The sequence below is a fragment of the Oncorhynchus masou genome, chromosome 14 (genome assembly GCF_036934945.1).
Source record: "Oncorhynchus masou masou isolate Uvic2021 chromosome 14, UVic_Omas_1.1, whole genome shotgun sequence".
NCBI lineage: Eukaryota > Metazoa > Chordata > Actinopteri > Salmoniformes > Salmonidae > Oncorhynchus > Oncorhynchus masou.
In genome coordinates, this window is record NC_088225.1 from 24,464,376 (window position 1) to 24,487,948 (window position 23,573).

Here is a 23,573-nt window from a genome sequence, read left to right on the forward strand (position 1 = left end):
TCTCAGAACCCAACAACATATAATCAAAGTTGTGAAGACTTTTATATAGGTGTGTATGCATCCATTTGTGTGTGCTTCCCTGCGTTCATGTGTGTGCTTGCCAGTCCAGTGCTTTCAGCCAGGTTTGCGGGCGTGCATTTGTTTGCGTGCATTTGTTTGCGTGCATATGTTTGCATGCATATGTTTGCATGCATATGTTTGCGTGCATTTGTTTGCGTGCATATGTTTGCGTGCATATGTTTGCATGCATATGTGTGTCAGAGGGTTGATGAGAGAGACCTGTCACTATCTGTTGATAACAGCTCAGCTGGACCAGAGACAGTCACAGATCTGCTACTGTCACTAGTTCTCTGTCATGACCATTGACCAACAGGTAGTGAGCAACAGGAAGTAGTAGGGGGTGATTGTTGCAACACAGAAAATGTGCACTGCTCTTTGCTGATTGGACACTTTGTAGCAGACTGTCATCTGGTGTGAGTATGACCTCAAAACAGAGTTGTATCCTCCCTGTTGGTCATTTGAGACACCAAAAAAAAAGTACAGTTTATCAGAATAGTTCTGAAACAAACTTACTTGAGTCAATTCCATAGGAAAAATATGCATTACTGAATTGTCAAAGTTCATGTGAAATCCAGGTTTTAGGGTTTTACAAAACAAAAGAAAAATGATCTAGTTGTTTCAAAGAGAGAAAAAACATCCAAGATGGGATTACATAATGAATGAAGCTTTCTGGGAAAAAGGTTTTACCGCCACCACTTAATATCAAGGAGATACTTTAGAAGAGAGACAAAGATGACATTGTCAACCCATCTCTGTCTCAGTGGTCCATTCAGAATGTCCTCCAAGAGTTGCTGAACTTCCTCTCCACTTCACTTCCAGAAAGATAGAGTGAAAGATAGAGTGAAAGAGGGGGGTCAGGTACAGAGAAGGAGAGACAGAGAGACAGACAGAGAGATCAGATAGAGGGAGAGAGAGAAAAAGACTGCAGAGAGAAGGTAGGTGGAGAGAGAGAGAGATAAAGAGGAAGAGAGAGAGCAGATAATGTTCTTTACCTCATCTGGATAAGGTTGTCACAGAGTCACAGTGGCAGCCAATCCCCTGCTGATCCTGTCGGTGTTGCCTTTCCTTTGTCTTATGTCAGATGACATCACTTCTACCCGAAGCTCATCCCTCAACTGATTGGTGGAAGCATTCAGCATTTTGCGTGCAGCACTAGGCAGTGTGACTGGCTCAGTGTGACTGGCTCAGCTAGTGTGACTGGATCAGCTAGCAAGCTAATGTTGGAAAAATTTAAGCTACCTTTCGTGCATATTACCAAACTTCAGAAATACTGATTCTTGATACACAAAACCCTTTAGCTAGATGTAAAACGTTGCGACTAAGACTTCCTCGCCAAAAACACATCAACATTATTAACAGATGAACTGCTCTAGTTTAGTTGAACTCAACCTGTTTTGAGGATGAGATGGGGTTCATTAGGGGATGTCACCTAGGTCAAATTGTTGAGTGTTAGAAAGCACATTGTAGCCCAACTACTTTTGATCAATCCCATGAGTCTTTGCGAGATACGAGACAGATCCGTGCAGGAGGAATCGTTGCTCTATCTGACGTAAGGAAATGTTCTCCGTTTCACTCTTCTCTGCTCATGAGCTCGCCAATCATGTTCAGCCATGGGATGTCTAGAACTCTATTGGAGGGATGAGACACCATTTTTCTACGTGCAATTCCATAATTTCATGTTTTGTTGATGGTGGTGGAAAATGCTGTCTCAGGCACCAGTCCAGAATCTCCCATATGTGTTCAATTGAGTTGAGATCTGGTGACTGAGACAGGATGATAATTGTTTAATTAACTCATGAACCACACCTGTGTGGAAGATAAGTACAGACTCTAGTTAAATTGATCACAGACTGGCACACATAGCTGCAGGAAGTAGTTTGGAGGTTTATGAATGTTTTCTTGTCAATTTGCTGTAGCACCCTCAGCACCTCTACTTCCAGGGGCTATGCTGGTACCTGGCAGCTCTAACTACATACTCCAGCTGAAAAATAGTGACATTTGACACATTAGGTCTACATATAGCTAGCCCTCCTGGACTCATCACTACAACCTATAGCCTACTCACTGTCTGACCATGCCATTCAAGTGGGGGAAAGAAGTCTCCCTGAGTACTGAACCTCAATTATATTATACATTCATATTCACTGCATTAGTACACCGTTAGAAAATACATGTGTGCTGTACGAGGCTATGGACTGACAAGAAACCTTAATTTAATTTCCAAACCGAACTCACTGTTGACTACTTTAGGCTAGAAAAAGGCTCTCACATTGCACTCACGATATTAGAGACCTCATCCAAAGACACTTTGGCATGCACGGGATGGTGTTCACTTATGAAGCTCCGCGCACTCTTTTCACAAACAGATCGAACAGATCTCACAAGGCAAAGCATGACTCGTCTGTGCTGGGATCTGATGATGACGTGGTCCGAATCTCAGCGAGCATGAACAGATGATGATGAGCGGGAGCGCCCCGGTCCGCGCGCGCGCCCCATATTAATCTGTTGAAGCTAGGTCGCTGTCTTTTCAGCACCATGGACTGTGTGGAGAGAAACCTTTCCGAGCACCAACAACCTGCAACAACTTCGTGACCAGAATCACTTCTACACCTTTTACCAGGATAGTAACTTTCTTTCGGAAAAATTAGAATTGCCTTGATATTACTTTATTTAGGTTTGGAGAGGGAAAACGGATTGCTTTATGTCATTTGCGACTAGGGCATTTATCATTATGCGGTTGGATGGCTTATGATAGTATTTGATTGCAGCTCTCAAACAATTAATCTAAATGGTTTTGAAGTTCTGTTGACTTCAGTAAATGATCTCGTGTCAGTTCCGAAGTCCAGAACTATGTCTACCATCTGATTTATGTTATTGTGCGTTTTGGTGTTGAAGACAAGAGTTTATCCCAGGCTATTTAACCTATCGATGTGACTCAACTAAGAACGTTCATTTCGCGAGGAGGAGTTTTCCAAATTTACAAGAAATCTGTGCTCGTATCCGGCATGCTGGCTTTCTTAGTTGGACTTTTATACCTAGTGAGTGGACGCACGGTGCGCGCTCAGGATGCGACAGGTAGCCGCTTCTTCTGCTCCGCCATCCCGGCGGGCGCCGACCCTAGCTGCTCGTTCGACCCCAACGGTAACCGCGTGCAGAGCACCAGCCCCGTGGAGGACGAGCTACGGAACACCATCCTCCAACTCCGGGAGAACATCCTCCAACAGAAGGAGACTATCGTGAGTCAGCAGGGCACTATCAAGGAGCTGAACTCCAAACTGGCCCGCTGCGAGGCGGCCGCGGAGGACTCTGCGAGCAGGTCCAGGGGCCAGAGCTCCAGGCGGAAGGACTACAGTAAGAACACAATGGGAGACCTTCCCAGGGACCCCACAGAAACTATAGACCAGCTGGGAAAGACCATGCAGGGGCTCAAGGGTCGCTTGGAGAATCTGGAGGTGAGATAACGAGGCTGTGGTGGCTACAGTAAATTATATCATTCAGGTCAAATGTATTTTTTATTATTATACACTGTAGCATTTTTGTATGGAGGTTAATATATGAATATACCCCTATATGAATATGGATGTTTGTGGATATAGCTCCAGTAAATTATAATGATCATGCTTTTCATTTCACTCTGACATTGTGTATGGAGGTCACTCAGCCCCTTTACCTTTTCACCACACATGTGTAGCACCCACCACATCAGACATGTCTGATACTGAATGTAGCCTGCACGATAAGACTCTCCCCGCTTACTCTTCCTTAACCTCAAAGGGTAATGTAGTGTAGTATGTCAGAAGCATGCTGCTTATCCTTGATGAATCAACGCAGCTGATATGAATAGACAATCAGCACACATAAATTGGTGTCAAAAGTGTCAGGCACCATCCGTGGAGAAGTCGAGCAGAGATGTGCATTTTCAATCATTCATATTCATTTTTCTATGTGGCACCACACGCAGTCTTGTCATTTTTCCAACTGCTTTTGCAATTTATGTCACAAATCATACAAACATTTCCCCTGGCTTTGTATCCACTGTATCATGGATGAGGTCCTATCTATGCAGCAAACAGACCGAGAAAAAAAGGCATATTGCGGGTATGCCCACCATATAATCCCATTCTAATTCTATGATGCCCACAGCTTGCTTAGTTAAAGTGATTCATCTCATGAATCTATTATCTTGTCGTCACAATCAAAGTCATGTGGGAGTGGCAGCCACGGGCATAATCACAATCACACAGATAGCATTTTTTTCTGGTGCCAGGGAATGAGTGTGCTGGTTTCACGTGGCTTCATGATGATCGTATCTCTGTTTGCATCCCAAATGGCACCCTGTTACCTTTAAAGTGCACTACAAGGAAAAGGGTACTATTTGAGACTCAGCCGTATCTCTCTGATAATATTGAGGTCATGTATGTTATTGTAACTGTGCAATCCGTTTGAGGCTGATGTAGCCTTTATCTATAAGCACCAATCCTTTATGTCGTTAGTAGATATAATACATGATTGCACAGAGTGGAATAAAACTGATAAAACAATTACATTAAAGTGCAATAGGAAATAAATAGGTTTACATTTCTCTCTCTCTTTCTCTCTATATATATATATATATATATATAGAGAGAGAGAGAGAGAGAGGGAGAGAGATGTATAAACCTATTTATTTCCTATTGCACTTTAATGTAATTGTTTTAACTGAATATATATATATTTAGAGAGAGAGAGAGAGTGAGAGAGAGAGAGATGTATAACCTATTTATTTCCTATTGCTCTTTAATGTAATTGTTTTAACTGAATATATATATATATATATATATATATATATATATATAAACCTATTTATTTCCTATTGAGTAATTGTTTTAACTGAATATATATTGTTTTAACTGAGAGAGAGAGAGAATGAATTGAACTGAATGTATAAACCTATTTATTTCCTATTGCGCTTTAATGTAATTGTTTTAACTGAATATATATGTATATATATATATATATAGAGAGAGAGAGAGATGTATAAACCTATTTATTTCCTATTGCGCTTTAATGTAATTGTTTTAACTGAATATATATGTATATATAGAGAGAGAGAGCGAGAGAGAGATGTATAAACCTATTTATTTCCTATTGCGCTTTAATGTAATTGTTTTAACTGAATATATATATACATGTATATATATACAGTTGAAGTCGGATGTTTACATTCACCGTAGCCAAATACATTTAAACTCAGTTTTTCACAATTCCTGACATTTAATCCTAGTAAAAATCCCCTCTCCTAGGTCAGTTAGGATCACCTCTTTTTTTTAAGAATGTGAAATGTCAGAATAATAATAGAGAATTATTTATTTGAGCTTTTATTTCTTTCATCACATTCCCAGTGGGTAGGAAGTTTACATACACTCAATTAGTATTTGGTAGCAATTGCCTTTAAACGTTTTGGGTAGCCTTTCAAAAGCTTCCCACAATAAGTTGGGTGAATTTTGTCCCATTCCTTCTGACAGAGCTGGTGTAACTTGTAGGCCTCCTTGCTTGCACACACCTTTTCAGTTCTGCCCACAAATATTCTATAGTATTGAGGTCAGGGCTTTGTGATGGCCACGCCAATACCTTGACTTTGTTGTCCTTAAGCCATTTTGCCACAACTTTGGAAGTATGCTCGGGGTCATTGGCCATTTGGAAGACCCATTTGCGACCAAGCTTTAACTTCCTGACTCATGTCTTGAGATGTTGCTTCAATATATCCACATCATTGTCTTTCCTCATGATGCCATCTATTTTGTGAAGTGCACCAGTCCCTCCTGCAGAAAAGCACCCCCACAGCATGATGCTGCCACCCCCGTGCTTCATGGTTGGGATGGTGTTCTTTGGCTTGCAAGCCTCCCCCTTTTTCCTCCAAATATAACAATGGTCATTATGGCCAAACAGTTCTATTTTTGTTTCATCAGACCAGAGGACATTTCTCCAACAAGTACGATCTTTGTCCCCATGTGCAGTTGCAAACCGTAGTCTGGCTTTTTTTGTGGCGGTTTCAGAGCAGTGGCTTCTTCCTTGCCGAGAGGCCTTTATAGGACTGGTTTTACTGTGGATATAGATACTTTGTACCTGTTTCCTCCAGCATCTTCACAAGGTCCTTTGCTGTTGTTCTGTGATTAATTTGCACGTTTCGCACCAAAGTACATTCATCTCTAGGAGACAGAACGCATCTCCTTCCTGAGCGGTATGACGGCTGCGTGATCCCATTGTGTTTATAATTGCACACTATTGTTTGTACAGATGAACGTGGTACCTTCAGGCATTTGGAAATTGCTCCCAAGGATGAACCAGACTTGTGGAGGTCTCTATTTTTTTTTATGAGGTCTTGGCTGATTTGTTTTGATTTTCCCATGATGTCAAGCAAAGAGGCACTGAGTTTGAAGGTAGGCCTTGAAATACATCCACAGGTAAACCTCAATTGACTCAAATGATGTCAATTAGCCTATCGGAAGCTTCTAAAGCCATGACATAGTTAATTGAATGTTCCAAGCTGATTAAAGGCACAGTCAACTTAGTGTATGTAAAACTCTGACCCACTGGAATTGTGATACAGTGGAATAAGTGAAATAATCTGTCTGTAAACAATTGTGTCATGCACAAAGTAGATGTCCTAACTGACTTGACAAAACTATAGTTTGTGAACAAGAAATTTGTGGAGTGGTTGAAAATCGAGTTTTAACAACTCCAACCAAAGTGTATGTAAGCTTCTGACTTCAACTGTATATATATATTTCTCTCTCTTTCCTTCTGGCTCTCTTCCTCTCTCTCTCCACATATATGCTTAATACATGACAAAAAAATCAAAGGCAAATTTCATCCTCTGGGGTTAGACCCCTCATAAATAAGCAGGTCGAATTCAAATGAATCATTTTCAAAAGTGTGCTTGTGTGTGTTTGTTTTTGTGTTTGGGGTGATGCACTTAATTATTACTTCAACGGGTCCCTGATAGGACCTCCCCAACATATACAGTATATTGTCCCTGTTCCTTGATCCTACCTCCACTCTGAACACAGCAGAACACAACCTGTGACTGAACGACAGAACGTCTGGATAGGGGATTAACTCTCTCTCTCTCCTCCCTCAACCACAGCAGCAGCAGTTGCGTGCCAACACGTCAGCAGCAGCAGCAGGTGCGGGTGGGAATGCAGTGGGGCCCCTACCGGCGGAGCTGCGGGAGCTGCTGAAGCACCGTTTGGGGGCCCTAGAGGGCCAGCTTCTGAGGAAGGTGGCCGAGCTGGAGGAAGAGAAGAGCCAGCTGTACAACGAGACGGCTGCCCACCGTCAGCGTACCGAGAGCACCCTCACCTCACTGCTGGAGAGGATCACAGAGCTGGAGAGAAGTAAGGGATATGTTCTCACTGACCTTCCCTCAATCTTACTATTTCTTATCCTCACTCTTTCTCAGTCTCCATCTTTATTTACCCAGGCCAGAGGATCACAGAGCTGGAGAGAAGTAAGGGAAGCTGTAGTTGTCATTCTCACCCTCTGTTTTTCCTCATTCTATCTTGCTCTTTTACTCTTTCTCACTCTACAGCTTTATTTACCCAGGCTAGAGGGGATCACAGAGCTGGAGAGTAGGGGGTTTATTCCCCCTCACTCCCCTCGTTCCCACCCTCACTCCCTTTCTCACTCTATTTTTGCAGGTCCCCAAAAACTCACCTCCCACTGCATCCTCTCTCTGTGGCCTTATCTTGCTGTTTCTCTTTCTTTGATTCTCACATCCATTCTCTCTCTCTCTATCTCTCTCTCTGCCTCTCCTTGCTTATTTTCTCTCTCTGTTGGAGATCAGAAAAAAGCTGGAGAGAAATTCAGGAACCTCATCATCCCTCTCGATCCTCCTTTGACTACAGACCCAACCACTCACATTCTGACTGTGACTGCCTCTTCCTCCTTATTTTGGATACTACAACACACATACATTATTTCATTTATTTGGGATCCCCAATAGCTGTTACTATAGCAGCAGAGACTTATGCTGAGATTTGGGTGGGGAGGCAGAGACCGTCTGATGTCTGTCATTGATCAGGCTCTCTCCATGCACCCGAGTCTTCTCATTTTGATTCTGCCCCTCTCTCCTTCTAATTCATTATTTTTTGCTTTCTTCTCTGTGTTTCTCTCTCTCTTTGGCTCTCACTCTCTTCTCACTGCTTCCAGAAAGACAGACTGTCTCTGATTCTCTCTCACTCTCATTGTAACAGATGTGTATACAATATGCTGTCTTACTGACACCTCCTCAATGTTTCAATTAAGACTGAAAACAATACAGGCTGCTATACTTCCACTAACCAGTGCCCATCCACATGTGTATTAATGTTCAATCCTCATCGTAATGTATGCCATTTAGCAGCTGCTTTTGTCCAAAGCGACTTACGGTCATGCGTGTATACATTTTACGTATGGGTGACACATTTTTTTTACCTAGGCTAATTCATTTCTTAAAAAATGAAGGAGGAGCGAGAGAGACAGAGAGAGAGAAAGAAATAGCTATATTTCATCATTTTTTTATACTTGCAAATGCAGCTAGCTAGTTTAGCCTTCTCAAATGGGGTGGCAGGGTAGCCTAGTGGTTAGAGCGTTGGACTAGTAACCGGAAGGTTGCAAGTTCAAATCCCCAAGCTGACAAGGTACAAATCTGTCATTCTGCCCTTGAACAGGCAGTTAACCCACTGTTCTTAGGCCATCATTGAAAATTGCCTAGTTAAATAAAGGTAAAATAAAAAAACACCTGACTCAGAGGGATGCTACAGTATGTTAGCTAGTTGGCTATGACTATCCAACACTGGAACTATTCCAAGTCAAGGTAACCTTTTGGTTTTACTCATTTTTTGCGACCCTGGCCCACCAGTGTAACTGCTAACCTGCTTACTAACTGTCCACTGTACTGCATGAATGTAGCAGGTTTACTAATGCGTTATTTACATTAGCTATATTGACTCTGACGTTACATTAGCTAATATGGTGACAACGAAGTAGTCTGTGTGCAGTGGTTATGATATGAATGTTTGGCTTGGAAAGATATTTTTCACCTGATCATAGACAGATGATGTGTTGCAACTGTTAGACTAATGATTACACCCTAGATCAGTTAGATACAGGCAAGATTGTGCAAGGCTGTATTGAATGTGTCACTGTCTGTCAACTCAAATCTTTCTCTCAACCTGTGTGCACCTACTGTATGTTGTAAACTTTAATTCATAGGCGAGATTGTAGCAACGTCATGATGGCTGTGTGTAGTACAGGGAAAATTTGAGCATAATTTAGTAGCTTAAACCTATGGGTGTTACATTGAACTGGGTGAATGGAATATGAATGACAGCCATCTAATATTCTGTAACATAAATAAATAATAAAACAAATAATTGTCCTCCCTCATCTTAAACGGCACCGACCGCCGCTGTCATCATCACCATGACCATCACCAACATCGAACCCTGACAGCCAATTTACGACAGTCCAACATCGAACCCTTACAGCCGGTTCAATACGAACCCCTATGTGGGCAGACTCAGACACGGTGGTGTATGTGAACAGTGCAGGTCATGACCGATGAAAGTGATGGATACTACCTCTATCTAATCATTATCTAATCATTTTCACATCTCTGTTTGTCTTCAGGTAACAACGCATTTAAGTCCCCAGAGGATTTCAAGGTGTCTCTCCCCCTGCGCACCAACTACCTATACGGACGCATCAAGAAGAGTCTCCCTGAGATGTATGCCTTCACAGTGTGTATGTGGCTGAAGTCCAGCGCCAGCCCTGGTATAGGAACCCCCTTCTCCTACGGGGTGCCAGGACAGGCCAATGAGATCGTGCTCATCGAGTGGGGCAACAACCCCATAGAGCTGTTGGTCAACGACAAAGTAAGGCCCAGTCTTTTATTGATTACAAAACAACTCCTGGGCTATGGCGACGAAAGACTCATTTACTCTAAAGAACTTGGTTACAGTTGAGCATGAATCATTGTGCATTTTCTATTCCAAAAACAAACCGTGACGATTGAATAGACACAGAAGGATCAAGCCAGCACAGAAAGGGATCTGAAATGGAGTCATGCTGTAGTCCTTCCAGTCTGTTGTCAGGGGTAGACCCAACAGGTGCTTGAACCTGGGTCCAGCGACTATCAACACAACACCATGGCCGTTACACTAAGAGGCCCACACCTCTTGTCGAGGGTCCTAGGTTGGCTTTAGGTCGCTTCAATATTTACATTTAATACAGAGAATCAGACACTTCCCCCCCTTGTTAAGCAATGCTTTTTGAAGGAAGACCATTTCCAATGTGCTCAAAAAGAAGCTACAATTAATATTTCATCGGTTTCTGTCTTCAAAGGAATACAACCATGGCAATCGTGGTGTTTGAATAAACAACACTGATAGTTATTTTTTCTGTGCGTTACTGCTGGATAACTGAACCTAGGGGCTCAGAGGGAATAGAGTTTGGCTGAAGTGAAGTAGGGTGGGTTTATTCGGTTGTGGGGTTGGATTTGGGTTTGTGTTGGGCATCTGGTTTATTGGCAGAGCCAGTTTTCCCCACAGTTCTGGTTTCACCATGCATTATACATGTGTATGTCAGACAAACACTAGAAAGGAAGAGAGAGAGAGAGAGAGAGAGAGAGAGAGAGAGAGAGAGAGAGAAGGGAGGGGGAGATGGGGGAGGGGGGAGCAGGAGCAGAGTATACAGGAAGATAGGCACCAGAGAATAGAGGATACAAAACAGCACCAGAGAACAGAGGAACCAATACAGCACCAGAGAATAGAGGAACCAATACAGCACCAGAGAATAGAGGAACCAATACAGCACCAGAGAATAGAGGAACCAATACAGCACCAGAGAATAGAGGACCCAATACAGCACCAGAGAATAGAGGACCCAATACAGCACCAGAGAATAGAGGACCCAATACAGCACCAGAGAATAGAGGACCCAATACAGCTCCAGAGAATAGAGGACCCAATACAGCACCAGAGAATAGAGGACCCAATACAGCACCAGAGAATAGAGGAACCAATACAGCACCAGAGAACAGAGCACCCAATACAGCACCAGAGAATAGAGTAACCAATACAGCACTAGAGAATAGGGGAACCAATACAGCACCAGATAATAGAGGACCCAATACAGCACTAGAGAATAGAGGACCCAATACAGCACTAGAGAATAGAGGAACCAATACAGCACCAGAGAATAGAGGAACCAATACAGCACCAGATAATAGAGGACCCAATACAGCACTAGAGAATAGAAGACCCAATTCAGCACCAGAGAACAGAGGACCCAATACAGCACCAGAGAATAGAGGAACCAAATCAAATCAAATCAAATTTTATTTGTCACATATACATGGTTAGCAGATGTTAATGCGAGTGTAGCGAAATGCTTGTGCTTCTAGTTCCGACAATGCAGTAATAACCAACGAGTAATCTAGCTAACAATTCCAAAACTACTACCTTATACACATACGTGTAAAGGGATAAAGAATATGTACATAAAGATATATGAATGAGTGATGGTACAGGGCGGCATAGGCAAGATGCAGTAGATGGTATCGAGTACAGTATATACATGTGAGATGAGTATGTAAACAACCAATACAGCACCAGAGAATATAGGAACCAATACAGCACCAGAGAACAGAGGAACCAATACAGCACCAGAGAACAAAGGAACCAATACAGCACCAGAGAACAGAGGACCCAATACAGCACCAGAGAACAGAGGAACCAATACAGCACCAGAGAATAGAGTAACCAATACAGCACCTGAGAACAGAAGAACCAATACAGCACCAGAGAACAGAGGAACCAATACAGCACCAGAGAACAAAGGAACCAATACAGCACCAGAGAACAGAGGACCCAATACAGCACCAGAGAACAGAGGAACCAATACAGCACCAGAGAATAGAGGACCCAATACAGCACCAGAGAATAGAGGAACCAATACAGCACCAGATAATAGAGGAACCAATGCAGCACCAGAGAACCAAGGAACCAATGAAAGTGTTAGTGAGTGTGAGAGAGGAGGAAAGAGAGGGTCAGAGAGTGTATGTGTGAGAGAAGATGAAACCATGAATATAACACTAATTTTCATTTCAACATGTTTTAAAACTAACATGACCCAGGTCTGCATGGTGACAATGTTACACCATGTTCTTTTGTCAATGGTACACCATTCATCTGGTGCAAATGCTCTAGTGCTCCAAAATGAGATTCATTAAAAATAGAGAGAATATCTTCCCTGGATCAAATCCATTCAACATTCCTGTTGCATCTCACTCTTTTGTCTTCTGCAAAGAGTGAAAGGATTTGTTCACTATTATAGAACAGTATCTCTATTTTGGATGTAAATGACGACTTCAGAAGGATCCAGATACTTTAGCAATTTCACTTGTCTTTGAGAAACATACTTCTCTGTGTAGCACAGCTGGAAACCACTTGAGTTGCATAAAATGGAATATAACTTTGCGGATAAAGTTTGGAAATGCATAATGTAATGTGTATAACATCTAAAGACCGGCATCACTATAGTGAGAGGTTTGTCGTTCCTAAAAGGACTTGTTTGGGTATTTTTGGAGCCGTTGTTTTTCCGGAGCCCCCATATTGCAGAACGAGCATTGATAAAGTCTATATTCTGGGGGCCACATGTTTCTTAAAACCAAGTAAAATCACTGAGTAAAATCAGTCAAATCACAAAGAAAAGTGTCTGGACCCTCTATAAGATAACATTTACATCCAAAATACAGATTAGGTAAAAAATATTGAACCAGTCCTTTAAAGCTTTCCTAATGCCACAATATATCCACAGTGAACTTCTTTTATCAAGACTTTCGCAGCAGTTGGCTGCCTATTGGACAAGAGTGAAGTTAAAACATCTTTTGATGTAGTGGTTGGTTTGGGTTTAGTCAATACCCGGATGGGGTGGTTTTATTGAATTTCTTTCTGCACCTGTCGGATCTAAAACATGAAATGCCCTCACACCTTTACGGATTGCTTGCAGGTGCATTCTAGGAAATGTTGAATAATTGTTCATAGAAAATAAACTCCCTCATCACTTGTTGTTTATTTTTTGCAAATGTTTGGGCCTCACAGCCTTTGTCAGAGCTTTGATTAGAGAATGTTTATTGAAATATTGAGGTGGACTAAAAGACATTCTGCAACTGTTTAATCTGCCGGGCCCTATGTAAACAACAGTTCCTGTGTTTGTTTCCAGCTCACACTGTCAGGGAGAAACTCCTGGCTCCGGGTATGATATCAGACCTAACGTCCTCAGGTTGACTAAGGCTCAGGGATATTACTAGAGGGCAGTAATTAGGTCCACAGTATCAATGCTCTGTCTGATTGACTTTAGTGTAAATGTGATATGCTGGAACACCTTTGGAGGTCAAGCGTCTAGTTTCTCATGGGAGGGATTAAGAGGAGACAGGAAATTGTTGGCAGTAGCCTCTGCATTTCATGGTCTCTATGGCTCATATAGAACCTCTATATAAAGCTAATGACTTCCACTGCCATTCTCCCCTATGCTGAATCCTCTGTGGACCATGATGTCATTGTAAAGTCTGGGTAAAGCGCTGAATGTTGTAACCTTTCGTAACCTGTGCTATTTCTTTCTGCTCTTGTTTTCGAAGTGCAATCCCATATGACTGCGATTTCTACAGTATATTGTCCCTGTGTCACTTTACTGTTTATAAGCTATTTGTAAAGTGCTGGTGTTGTCTTGCTCCATTTGGTCCTGTGTTGTGTGTCTCAGTCAAAGCTTCATTGTGCCATCTGCCCCAGTGATATGTAGTACTAGTGCTCTCTGGCCTCTTACGGCAGATTGTACGGTTCAACTTGAGCTCTATTGCCCTATCTGCCCTGGGATATTCTCCCTGATAGTAAAGTCTACAATAAGCTCTTAAGGGGAATCCTATCCTTTACTTGAGTGAATGTTTTTTAAAGTTTCCCATAGACATCCATGCATGACTAAGTAAAAATTGGACGTAAATGGAAATTAAGATTCACCACACAAAGACTAAAGGCTCAACAGAATAAACACAGGTGTTCTCTTGCCCCTTTTGCCCCAGTTAGTATAGCCCCTCTAACATGAATTACCCTCCTTGCCCCTCTTACCCTCTTTGCCCAATAAGTATTCTACATTTACATTTGAGTCACTTAGCAGACACTCTTATCCAGAGCGGCTTACAATTAAAAGTGAATCCCATCTAAGGTTGTACTGCCCATCTCACCCTTCTACCCAGGTGGCCCAGTTGCCCCTGTCGGTGAGCGACGGCCGCTGGCACCACATATGCATCACCTGGACGACGCGGGACGGCTTCTGGGAGGCGTACCAGGACGGGGAGAGGCTGGGCACCGGGGAGAACCTGGCCCCCTGGCACCCAATTAAACCTGGAGGGGTGATCATCCTGGGACAGGAACAGGTGAGGCTCAGCCAGGCTCTGATCTACTCCCACCGGAGAGGGAGAGTGGGAGGGAGTGTGTGTTCCCCTGGAGAGGGAGAGATGAACAGGGGAGAAGGGGGAGGCAAGGCTCTTGTCACGCTATCAACACTCCTTTATCATTACCTCACCTCTCTGCCTGCCTTAACCAGTGACAGCGCACCCATGGGAGCATTGTTAGTGTGACACTCCAACAGATATCTCCATGACAGCACCTTACTATCTCTACAGCCATGTAGTACAGAACACTGACGCTATTAAGATAGTTCCCATAGGGACCCATTAATGTAACACTACGTAGCTGTTGGGTCACATTGGGTGGACTACTTTGTTCAGCACGTGTGGTGCTAGTCTATGTGGAAAGCTACAATGCATGTAGTGTGTCTTTCACGGATAAAATTGCAATTGCAGAGGGAAATGACAGACGCACAGAGGAAACCAATAGCAGAGCAATAGATCTGTCTCATCTATCAGACAATTTATTTGAATTGTCTTTCTCTTCCAGTTTTGGCAAAATTGTTGATGTCTTTGAATTCTTGTTGAAGGCAGAAACAATGAATCACCCAGGCTATGACGTTTCTGTATACTGATGGGATTTTAAACACAGTCCCTCTCCCTCTACAGGACATGGTGGGGGGTCGTTTCGACGCCACCCAGGCCTTCGTTGGCGAGCTGAGCCAGTTCAACATGTGGGACCGGGTCCTCCGGCCTGTGGACATCATGGGAATGGCCAACTGCTCCTCCTACATGCCCGGGAACATTGTTCCCTGGATCGACACCAACGTCGAAGTCATGGGAGGAGCATCCAAGGTGGCGTTGGAGATCTGCGAGGACCGTATGTTCGAACCGTAAAGGAGTTGGATGTGTAACGTTGTTATGACACTGGGTTCCGAAGGTTCCGGAGGCTTGAGAGGTGGTTCTGGTTCCGTGCTCTCTGTGCTGCTTCAGAAACACCCCTCAAGGAGGAAAAAGGGCTCAACGGGTATTGCCTTTGTTTACAGACCTAGATCTAGTAAATGGGTCAACTTCTTGTTTTCCCAATGTGTTTTGCTGTGATTTTCCATGCTTTAGTACATGGCTCACAAGTTCATGCCCATTCCAACGTGATTCTAACCAGAGGATTTTACAGAGAACCCACTTGAGACTGAGGACTCTATACTCTGTATTCTGTCTTTTACTCCTTTAACTAGAGATCCTTTTGACTGAGTCATGTTTGAACACAGCTCCTCTCTAAGGCATTTCAAACTGATAATCGAGCACTGTACTGTACTCAGTGAATGTGAGCTAATATATAACCCATAGAAGCTTTTATTGTGTTGTGTGGACAGCTATTTCTGAGTTGCATGGCAAACTTCTCCAGTACGTTATGTGAGCTTGTGTTCCTTTGCAGTAAAAAGAACCCCCATGTTCCAGGGAGGGATATTGATGAGTAGAGGATGTTAAGGCAACAGTGGACCATTGACTTCATGTGGAGTCATTTTAAACGTGTGCATGTGTTTTGACTTGTCACTGAGAGTATTGAGTGCCAAAGTTAATGCATGCGTAGTGTATGTGTGTATATGTGTGTGCGTATGTACATGCACAGGTGGGTGTGTTTACTGTAATAGCAGTTTGTGTGTGTGTGTGTGCACACTCTCGTTGTGTAAAAGGCCCTAGAGATTAGTGACGAGGACATTCACATTCTTGTAAATCTATTCTAATACCTCTCCTCCCCTTGAGCAGCTGCCATCCCAAGCAGCTTTGTGCAGCGGCCGGCCCAGGCAGGTTAAAAGCAAAGTCGGAAAGCTGCCGAGGACTGGAATTCAGCGCTCTGTGTGCCACACTGGGGGAGCGTGGGTTGGAATGGGAAGCCAGGGACTGGATGACCTTCAAGGAAGGATTTTATCCATAATCTGTGATAGTAAATATCATGTTTGTCAAATGAATGAGAAGATGAATGTGAGCTATTTTACTATCCCGTTGCATTGTATAATATAGAGGCATTTTTCTATAAGCCAGAGAGACGCTATGAAAATGAAGACTGTGAAACTAAAGATGAGGAGAGATCTGAATGTTTCTGGTTGGAACAAGGCAAAAAGCACTGGAACACTTTGCTATGTTTCTGTTTGTAGAATATGTCTTTAATTTCCTTAGAGATACTGTAAGAAAAAAGAACCACGTTCTGAATTAATATTGTGCTTCATTCCAGTCCATTTAAATGACAGTGATTTGAAATATGGTGCAGTAGATACATGTGTGTCAAGTTTGCTTCTTCAACGCTGTTCATACTTGTTTAGCTGCAACACAATACCACAATGCCTGTCAATTCAACCATTATCTGGTTATGGAGAATGCAGAGGACTAACCTGATGTTAGGAAACAAATGGACCTTTGTCTCTTCCTTTCCTTTGGGACATCTTGGAAATGTATATGTTTGTAAAAACAGAACAGTGGGATTCAGAACATTTCTGATGGCCTTTGAGTATGATATAATGCAGTAATGTTTTAAAGGGGTACACACCTATCATTTTAGAACATTTAAAAGTTATTCTATATATGAATGTCCTTTTATGTGTTATATAAATGTCGGTTTTTATTTCTGTAGAGAAGATTTAATTTCTTGTATTTTATTATAATTTCTGCTCATGAGTTAATGTGGTTCCCTGCACTGAGTCACTATTTCATTCAGAGTGTTAGTGGAAGAAGGACACCTTCTTTTAAAATGTTCAATGGCCTTTTCTTCAGCACCGAATGTGCATTTTGTGTGCGGATGATTCAAACCATGAAGCTGTAATCCTTTATGGTGAAACAGCCACGTCCGTTTGGGATGTTACAACCACAGAGAAGTTACTGAAAACAACACTGTTTTTCACCTCGGACATCATTGCACTAACTTTTTTTTTTTTACAACGTCTATCTTTCAGTTCAGCAAATATCATTTGTATTTTTTTCCTACAGTGCAACCTTGGAATTGTGAAAAGAGAAATGAGAAACAAAAATGATTCAACTTTTGTTTTAACCTCATCTTCACCCTTTATGTTCTGTGTCTCCATGCAGTGTGGTTGGATGTCCTCTTGCACCTAATAAAATATTCCAAATCCAAATACGAACAATTGCCTGAAAATCGTGACATCAGAAAGAGTTCAAGTGTTGAATAGAATCATGGGTCAGCTGCGGAGTGCAGTGGAGGCTGGTGCAGGGAGAAAGGGGAGAATGGATATCCCTTAACCTTATTGAAAGACATTAAAGATAATGCAACATATTTAAAAACCCTCCTTGTAATCAAACTATACTAAATACTCATGGATCGGCTATTTCACTGTAGTAGGAATATATATAATCCCATGTGAGCACCTCTGTCCTGTTAAGATTAGCTAGGGTCAGTGGCTACTCAAACTGCATTCCTTTCTATCAATACAGAATAATCATAACTAAACACATATTTCATTTTTTTTACCTAGGTAAGGCAGTTAAGAACAAATTCTTATTTTCAATGATATCCTAGGAACGGTGGGTTAACTGCCTGTTCAGGTGCAGAACGACAAATTTGTACCTTGTCAGCTCGGGGATTTGACCTTGCAACCTTTCGGTTACTAGTCCAACGCTAGTCCAACGCTCTAACCAGTAGGCTACTCTGACATCTCTCTTTCATAAGGCTTGTAAACTGCCAGAATGCGATTGTATACTTTGTAACACCGGTCTTATTTGTTGCGCTTGTCGACTATAGACACACAGTCAGGAGAGGTGTCATGTTGTGTGCAATGAGTCTGAACCCAGAGGATATGAATGGATGTTTTCTCTCTCTCTCTCTCTCTCTATCTATCTATCTCTCTATCCATCCATCCATCCATCCGTGGAATGTTATCAACAGCGGAGAAATCCTCTGGCTGGCAGCCTTCCAGGTGGAAATGAAAAATCGGCCTCAGTGGATTATGGGAAGCAGCAGCGGTAATGTAGGGCACGTTGTGTTGCGTTCGAGAGCTCTCCTCTCTCCGTGTTCTCTGCTTGAGCTGTCACGGTTGGCACTATTGCTTAATTCATGTGTTGCCGCGGCACCCCAGGGGGTCACATTGTGAATGCATTGTAAATCAAGCCCAATTACTGACTGTAAACAAGAGGATGGAAATAGTCGTTCAGTAAACTGTAGCTTTTTGACAAGGGCTGAGGAGATGGAGGGAGAGCACACTGCTTGAGAATTAAGGTGGATAATTCTACACTAAACTTAGATTTCCAATATGGTCTCATAAGAATGTGTCAAAAAGAATGACGTTTTACTATTGTAGGTAGCGATATGTAATATACGATGACATATTACTTGTCTACTATATGACTGGCCGGCCAGTGGCAAAAGAGCTCATTTTCCATCTCAACAGATTCTTTCCAGGTTTATTCCTTCTTTCCCAACTGTTGCTAGAGGCATACTCTACTGGTGTGTTTAAAACTGGGTTTTGTGACGCATTCTGTGACAAACGACAGCACTACCTACACAAACCTACACAAATGTAATTCAGATTGGCATGTAGCTAATACATCTCACAAGTGTAGAAGGAGATATATACATCTTTGTACCGAACAGTGAAATGATTCATCTGGATGTTTGAGAGAGTGGGGACGTGCTACTGCTATTATTGCGTTTAAACACTATGCATCAGCTACTGACTCTTTCCCACATAGGAATAGACTTAGGGAGTTTCAGCACAAGTCACGATAGTACAGTATTAAAGGAAGGAATTGCAAGTAATTTAATTAAATAAGTGCTAGCGTAGATGCAGATGTAATGACACCTACTTCAGGCTAAAAGTGCATCACTTGAAAGGGTTTAACTCAATGTTATTACCCAGTAGGCCAGTTGCCCCACTCCACTTCCCAGCACAATGGATAGAGTGTAGGCTACGTATATTGCTCTGCGGATGACATTGGCACCCGAGGCTCACAATTATTTGGTAGACAGTTTATTAAAGCTTTGTATTCTGCTCCTACACACTCACATACAACACACACTCACACAGACACAGAGTCACACACACACCCATGATATTGGCTGTTCGCGCTATGCATTTTCAACGTAGCCCAAGGTTATGTTGGAGTGTGTGAAGCTGGGTGCATCCAAGTCTAAACCCTGTAATTAAAGCCAACCGGTGTCGGGCATATTTGATCATTGGTAGTAACGCATCCCATCACTGCTAAGTGAAGAATGGGGAATTAAAGGGCTCAATTAAAGAATTAAAGAGCTCTCAGACGGTCCTCTCAAGAGACTGAAGAGACGCGGACTAGACGAGACCCAGCGCTTTGCTTCGTGACCGGGAGATAAAACTTAATTTCAGACCACAGAGCTCCTTTGGCCCTGGTGATTATTAGTCTGCAGGATAAAGGCATTGAACAGCAGCAGGATCTGACTATACAGCTGGGTTTGGGCGTGTGCTGCCTGCTGCCGTTTTTTAGGCTACTTGGATCTCTCCGACTATTAGGCAGACCCACACACCCTCTTTGGCCTCAACAGCTCTCATGAAATGAGGATTCATAAAGAACTCTTCAGATTTTTGCCCTGGTCTTCTCTCCATCTGGCTGCCATTTTGTTTTTTAATGAGCCTATTTTCTAAGCCCCTCCTTCTCTTTTATCTGAGCTGTTCATATTTTGTTGGTTTGTGTTCAAAAGAAAAAAGGGAAGCAGAAGGCATGACACCAGAAATACATCAATGTTACTCTTTAAAAAACATTAATGTGCCTCAACATTGTAATTCAAAAGATATTACTGTGTAATGGCGGGTAATGAAAGGTTTAACTTGTGTAGATCTCTCAATTTAGATGTTTTTCTCTCACTAATAACATTGTAACAGTGACATACTGTATAAATAACATGTCAGCTTGGGTGACATATAAATAACTACAACAGTTAAATGTCATCATTTTGAACATTTATAATGAGAACATGTTGAACACTTACTTCGATAAGTTTAGAGGTAATGCACATTCATCAACACTTCATAAATGTGTCAGCTGTAGCCCAAGCCAACAATACAGACACAGCCCAACGATGAACATGTTGTGGCCTCATTGGAAGATTGTATTTGTATTTCAGCAATTTCAAATCGCTGCCATTTTAGTCACTAACCATTGGTCCATATGATATCGGAAATAGAATTTCTTGATATTTGATTGGATTTTGATACTGCACCACTTTGATCATAATTACCTGGAACAAAGACAGACAATATGAGGAGGATTTTAAAGCCAGGATGAGTGGTTTCTTACCGAGAAAGAGAAACAGGTTGAAATGTTGTTTTCCATGAAGTGCACACAAATCTAATTCACATGTCATTTACATATTTCTGTAACATCTTGATAACATATTTTAGTGTCTGTGTGTCTTTTGTAGTGTTTCTAGTTTGTATTTATATGTTTATGTATTTGCTGGGGGAAACAAATGTCCCCTTTGGGGGATAAATAAAGTACGATCTTATCTTAGATAGCGCCTCTCAAAATGTCCCTGTGTTGTCTGACCACAACCACGCAACCAATATTATAGGCAATTCTCAAATTTGTGACATTTATTTTTTACGCTGCTGTTGCAATTAATACATGTTTTGTTGCATTATGATGTAATATAAGGGTCACCGCACTGAGACAATCAACTCAAAGTCAACAAATGTTAATCTGGAGATATAAGACTATATAGTGTTGTGTCTTTGGCTATGCCGGATTAAGTGATATGACATGCTATTCTATAAAATCCTTTCTCCGTAATTAATATTACCTGATTGAGCTAATCATGTAATTGTAATTAACTAGAGAGTCGGGGCACCACAAAATAATATTTATAGAGCTGTTATCTTCCGAATAAACTCTTAAAGACCTTAATATTTTACATCAATAGCAGTCAATATTAATCGTCACCTAAATTCAGTCTCATCTGAAAGTTGTAAATTCTTGGTTATCTTCACGAACCCTGGCTAACAAGTTGAATCAGCAATGCAAAATTGGGTTTCATTATTTATTTAGGAAATACCTAACTAATCACACAGAATTCCATATACAAAGAATGAATCATACCTTGATTACAAATTACGTCATAAAGGAAAACGTCCCTAGCGGGCGGAACAGATATGACAGCTGGTTACACAAAGCAAAAGGGGCTGGGTTTGAGTGAAAGAGCGGGAAGACTGAGGGACAAAGAAAGAAGCTGTGCTATCGTAAATACAGTATCTTATGCATTCGAAATTACCGCCCATTTGGAAAAAGAAAATGCAATAAATATTTACTCTGAGCTGCGCTTCGGTAGGTTGGTGGTAGATGGAAGGCCGTGCTGCCAAACCGAGTCCTTTGTCCTTTGAAGAATGTCTCTGGTGGTCAATTGGATACGTTGTAGTAACGTTGTTGTGTGGTAGAAGGGATACTCTGTCTGTTCTTTCCTAGCCCGCGTTTGCAGCTGCTGTTGCTAACTCAACGGCTAGGAGGTATCACTTCTGTAGTGAATAAGAGTTCAAAGTTCATTCCATTCGCAACCAAAGCTCACACTGAGGTTGGCTTAGTTCTGTAGTTGACATGTTAGTCATTTTAACGCAGAGGCTGCAGACCTCACGTACTTGGAACAGGAGGTTACATTTTCGTCAAGGCTTTATATAGTGGAGCGAGAAGGGTGTGTCTGAAAAGTTTTATAACCCACGTCTCTTCACAGGGGCGGGCCACTGATTGTGCAGAGCCCTAACCTTATGAAAACCCAAATCTCTCAATTACATTTAATCTCTTCACCAATAATTTTATATTCAAACATTTTAATTGAACAACAATTCCATGTGAATCCGATAACTCTGATGTGTAGACTTTCCACTGTAGAGTTTATGTCATCCTATCATTGAGGAGAATGTCTCAGATGACAACCTAACTGACATCATATTCATTAAGTACCATCGCATATGTTCAATTGGTCGGATTACCAGAATATAGTTAATTTCCACCCACTTTCTGATGTTCCCAGAATCTCCATGTAAACCACGGGGTTTTCAAATTTCACATCAGTAGGGTAGAGAGAGGAAAAAGGGGGGAATATGTATTTATGACTGTCATAAACCTATCCCCAGGCCAACGTCATGACAGTTTAATACAGTACATGAGTGATGGAGAAGCGTAGTGTGATCCTCTAGCTCTCTGTGGAAACTATTGGATCTACAGTACATCTGCCTTGGATCCCGAGGAGACTACATCTGCCTAGTAGGCTGAGGATCCGAAACTATTGGATCTACAGTACATCTGCCTTGGAGCCCGAGGATACTACATCTGCCTGTTGGGCCGAGGATACTACATCGCCTTGGGAGGCTGAGGATACTACATCCCCCTGGAAGGCTGAGCATACTACATCCCCCTGGGAGGCTGAGGATACTACATCCCCCTGGAAGGCTGAGGATACTACATCTGCCTGGTAGACTGAGGATACTACATCTGCCTGGTAGACTGAGGATACTACATCTGCCTGGTAGACTGAGGATACTACATCTGCCTGGTAGACTGAGGATACTACATCTGCCTGGTAGACTGAGCATACTACATCCCCCTGGAAGGCTGAGCATACTACATCCCCCTGGGAGGCTGAGGATACTACATCCCCCTGGGAGGCTGAGGATACTGCATCCCCCTGGAAGGCTGAGGATACTACATCTGCCTGGTAGACTGAGGATACTACATCTGCCTGGTAGACTGAGGATACTACATCCGCCTGGTATGCTGAGGATGCTGAGGATGCTACATCCCCCTGGGAGGATGAGGATACTACATCCGCCTGGTATGCTGAGGATGCTACATCCCCCTGGGAGGATGAGGATACTACAGCCGCCTGGTATGCTGAGGATACTACAGCCGCCTGGTATGCTGAGGATACTACATCTGTCTGGTAGGCTGAGGATGATACATCCCCCTGGGAGGCTGAGGATACTACATATCACTAAATACTGGACTGTTCTGTACACCCATTTTACTCACCCACCCACCGTGCTTATTGCCCAGAGCTTGGAGGAGATTACCAATACACTGCCCTGGGGTCAACTTGGGATACACCTTCTATACACACACA

General features: G+C 42.4%; 1 protein-coding gene across 1 annotated transcript; it reads left to right on the top strand.

Annotated features, from left to right (window-relative positions):
* Positions 1–2,617: 2,617 nt before the first annotated feature.
* Positions 2,618–17,615, top strand: nptx2a (neuronal pentraxin 2a). Its single transcript, XM_064985701.1, has 5 exons — positions 2,618–3,512; positions 7,187–7,436; positions 9,712–9,956; positions 14,333–14,512; positions 15,155–17,615. Exons 1-5 carry the CDS (start codon positions 3,066–3,068, stop codon positions 15,380–15,382), a joined length of 1,350 nt encoding a protein of 449 aa, XP_064841773.1. The 5' UTR covers positions 2,618–3,065; the 3' UTR covers positions 15,383–17,615.
* The last annotated feature ends 5,958 nt before the right edge of the window (positions 17,616–23,573 follow it).

What these genes read in the sequence shown, in the direction of transcription:
- nptx2a (XM_064985701.1), top strand. Translation starts at nt 3,066, where the DNA reads ATGCTGGCTTTCTTAGTTGGACTTTTATACCTAGTGAGTGGACGCACG. An exon ending in GTCGCTTGGAGAATCTGGAG is followed by an intron (nt 3,513 to 7,186) that starts GTGAGATAACGA and finishes CCTCAACCACAG; the next exon opens with CAGCAGCAGTTGCGTGCCAA. An exon ending in TCATCCTGGGACAGGAACAG is followed by an intron (nt 14,513 to 15,154) that starts GTGAGGCTCAGC and finishes CTCCCTCTACAG; the next exon opens with GACATGGTGGGGGGTCGTTT.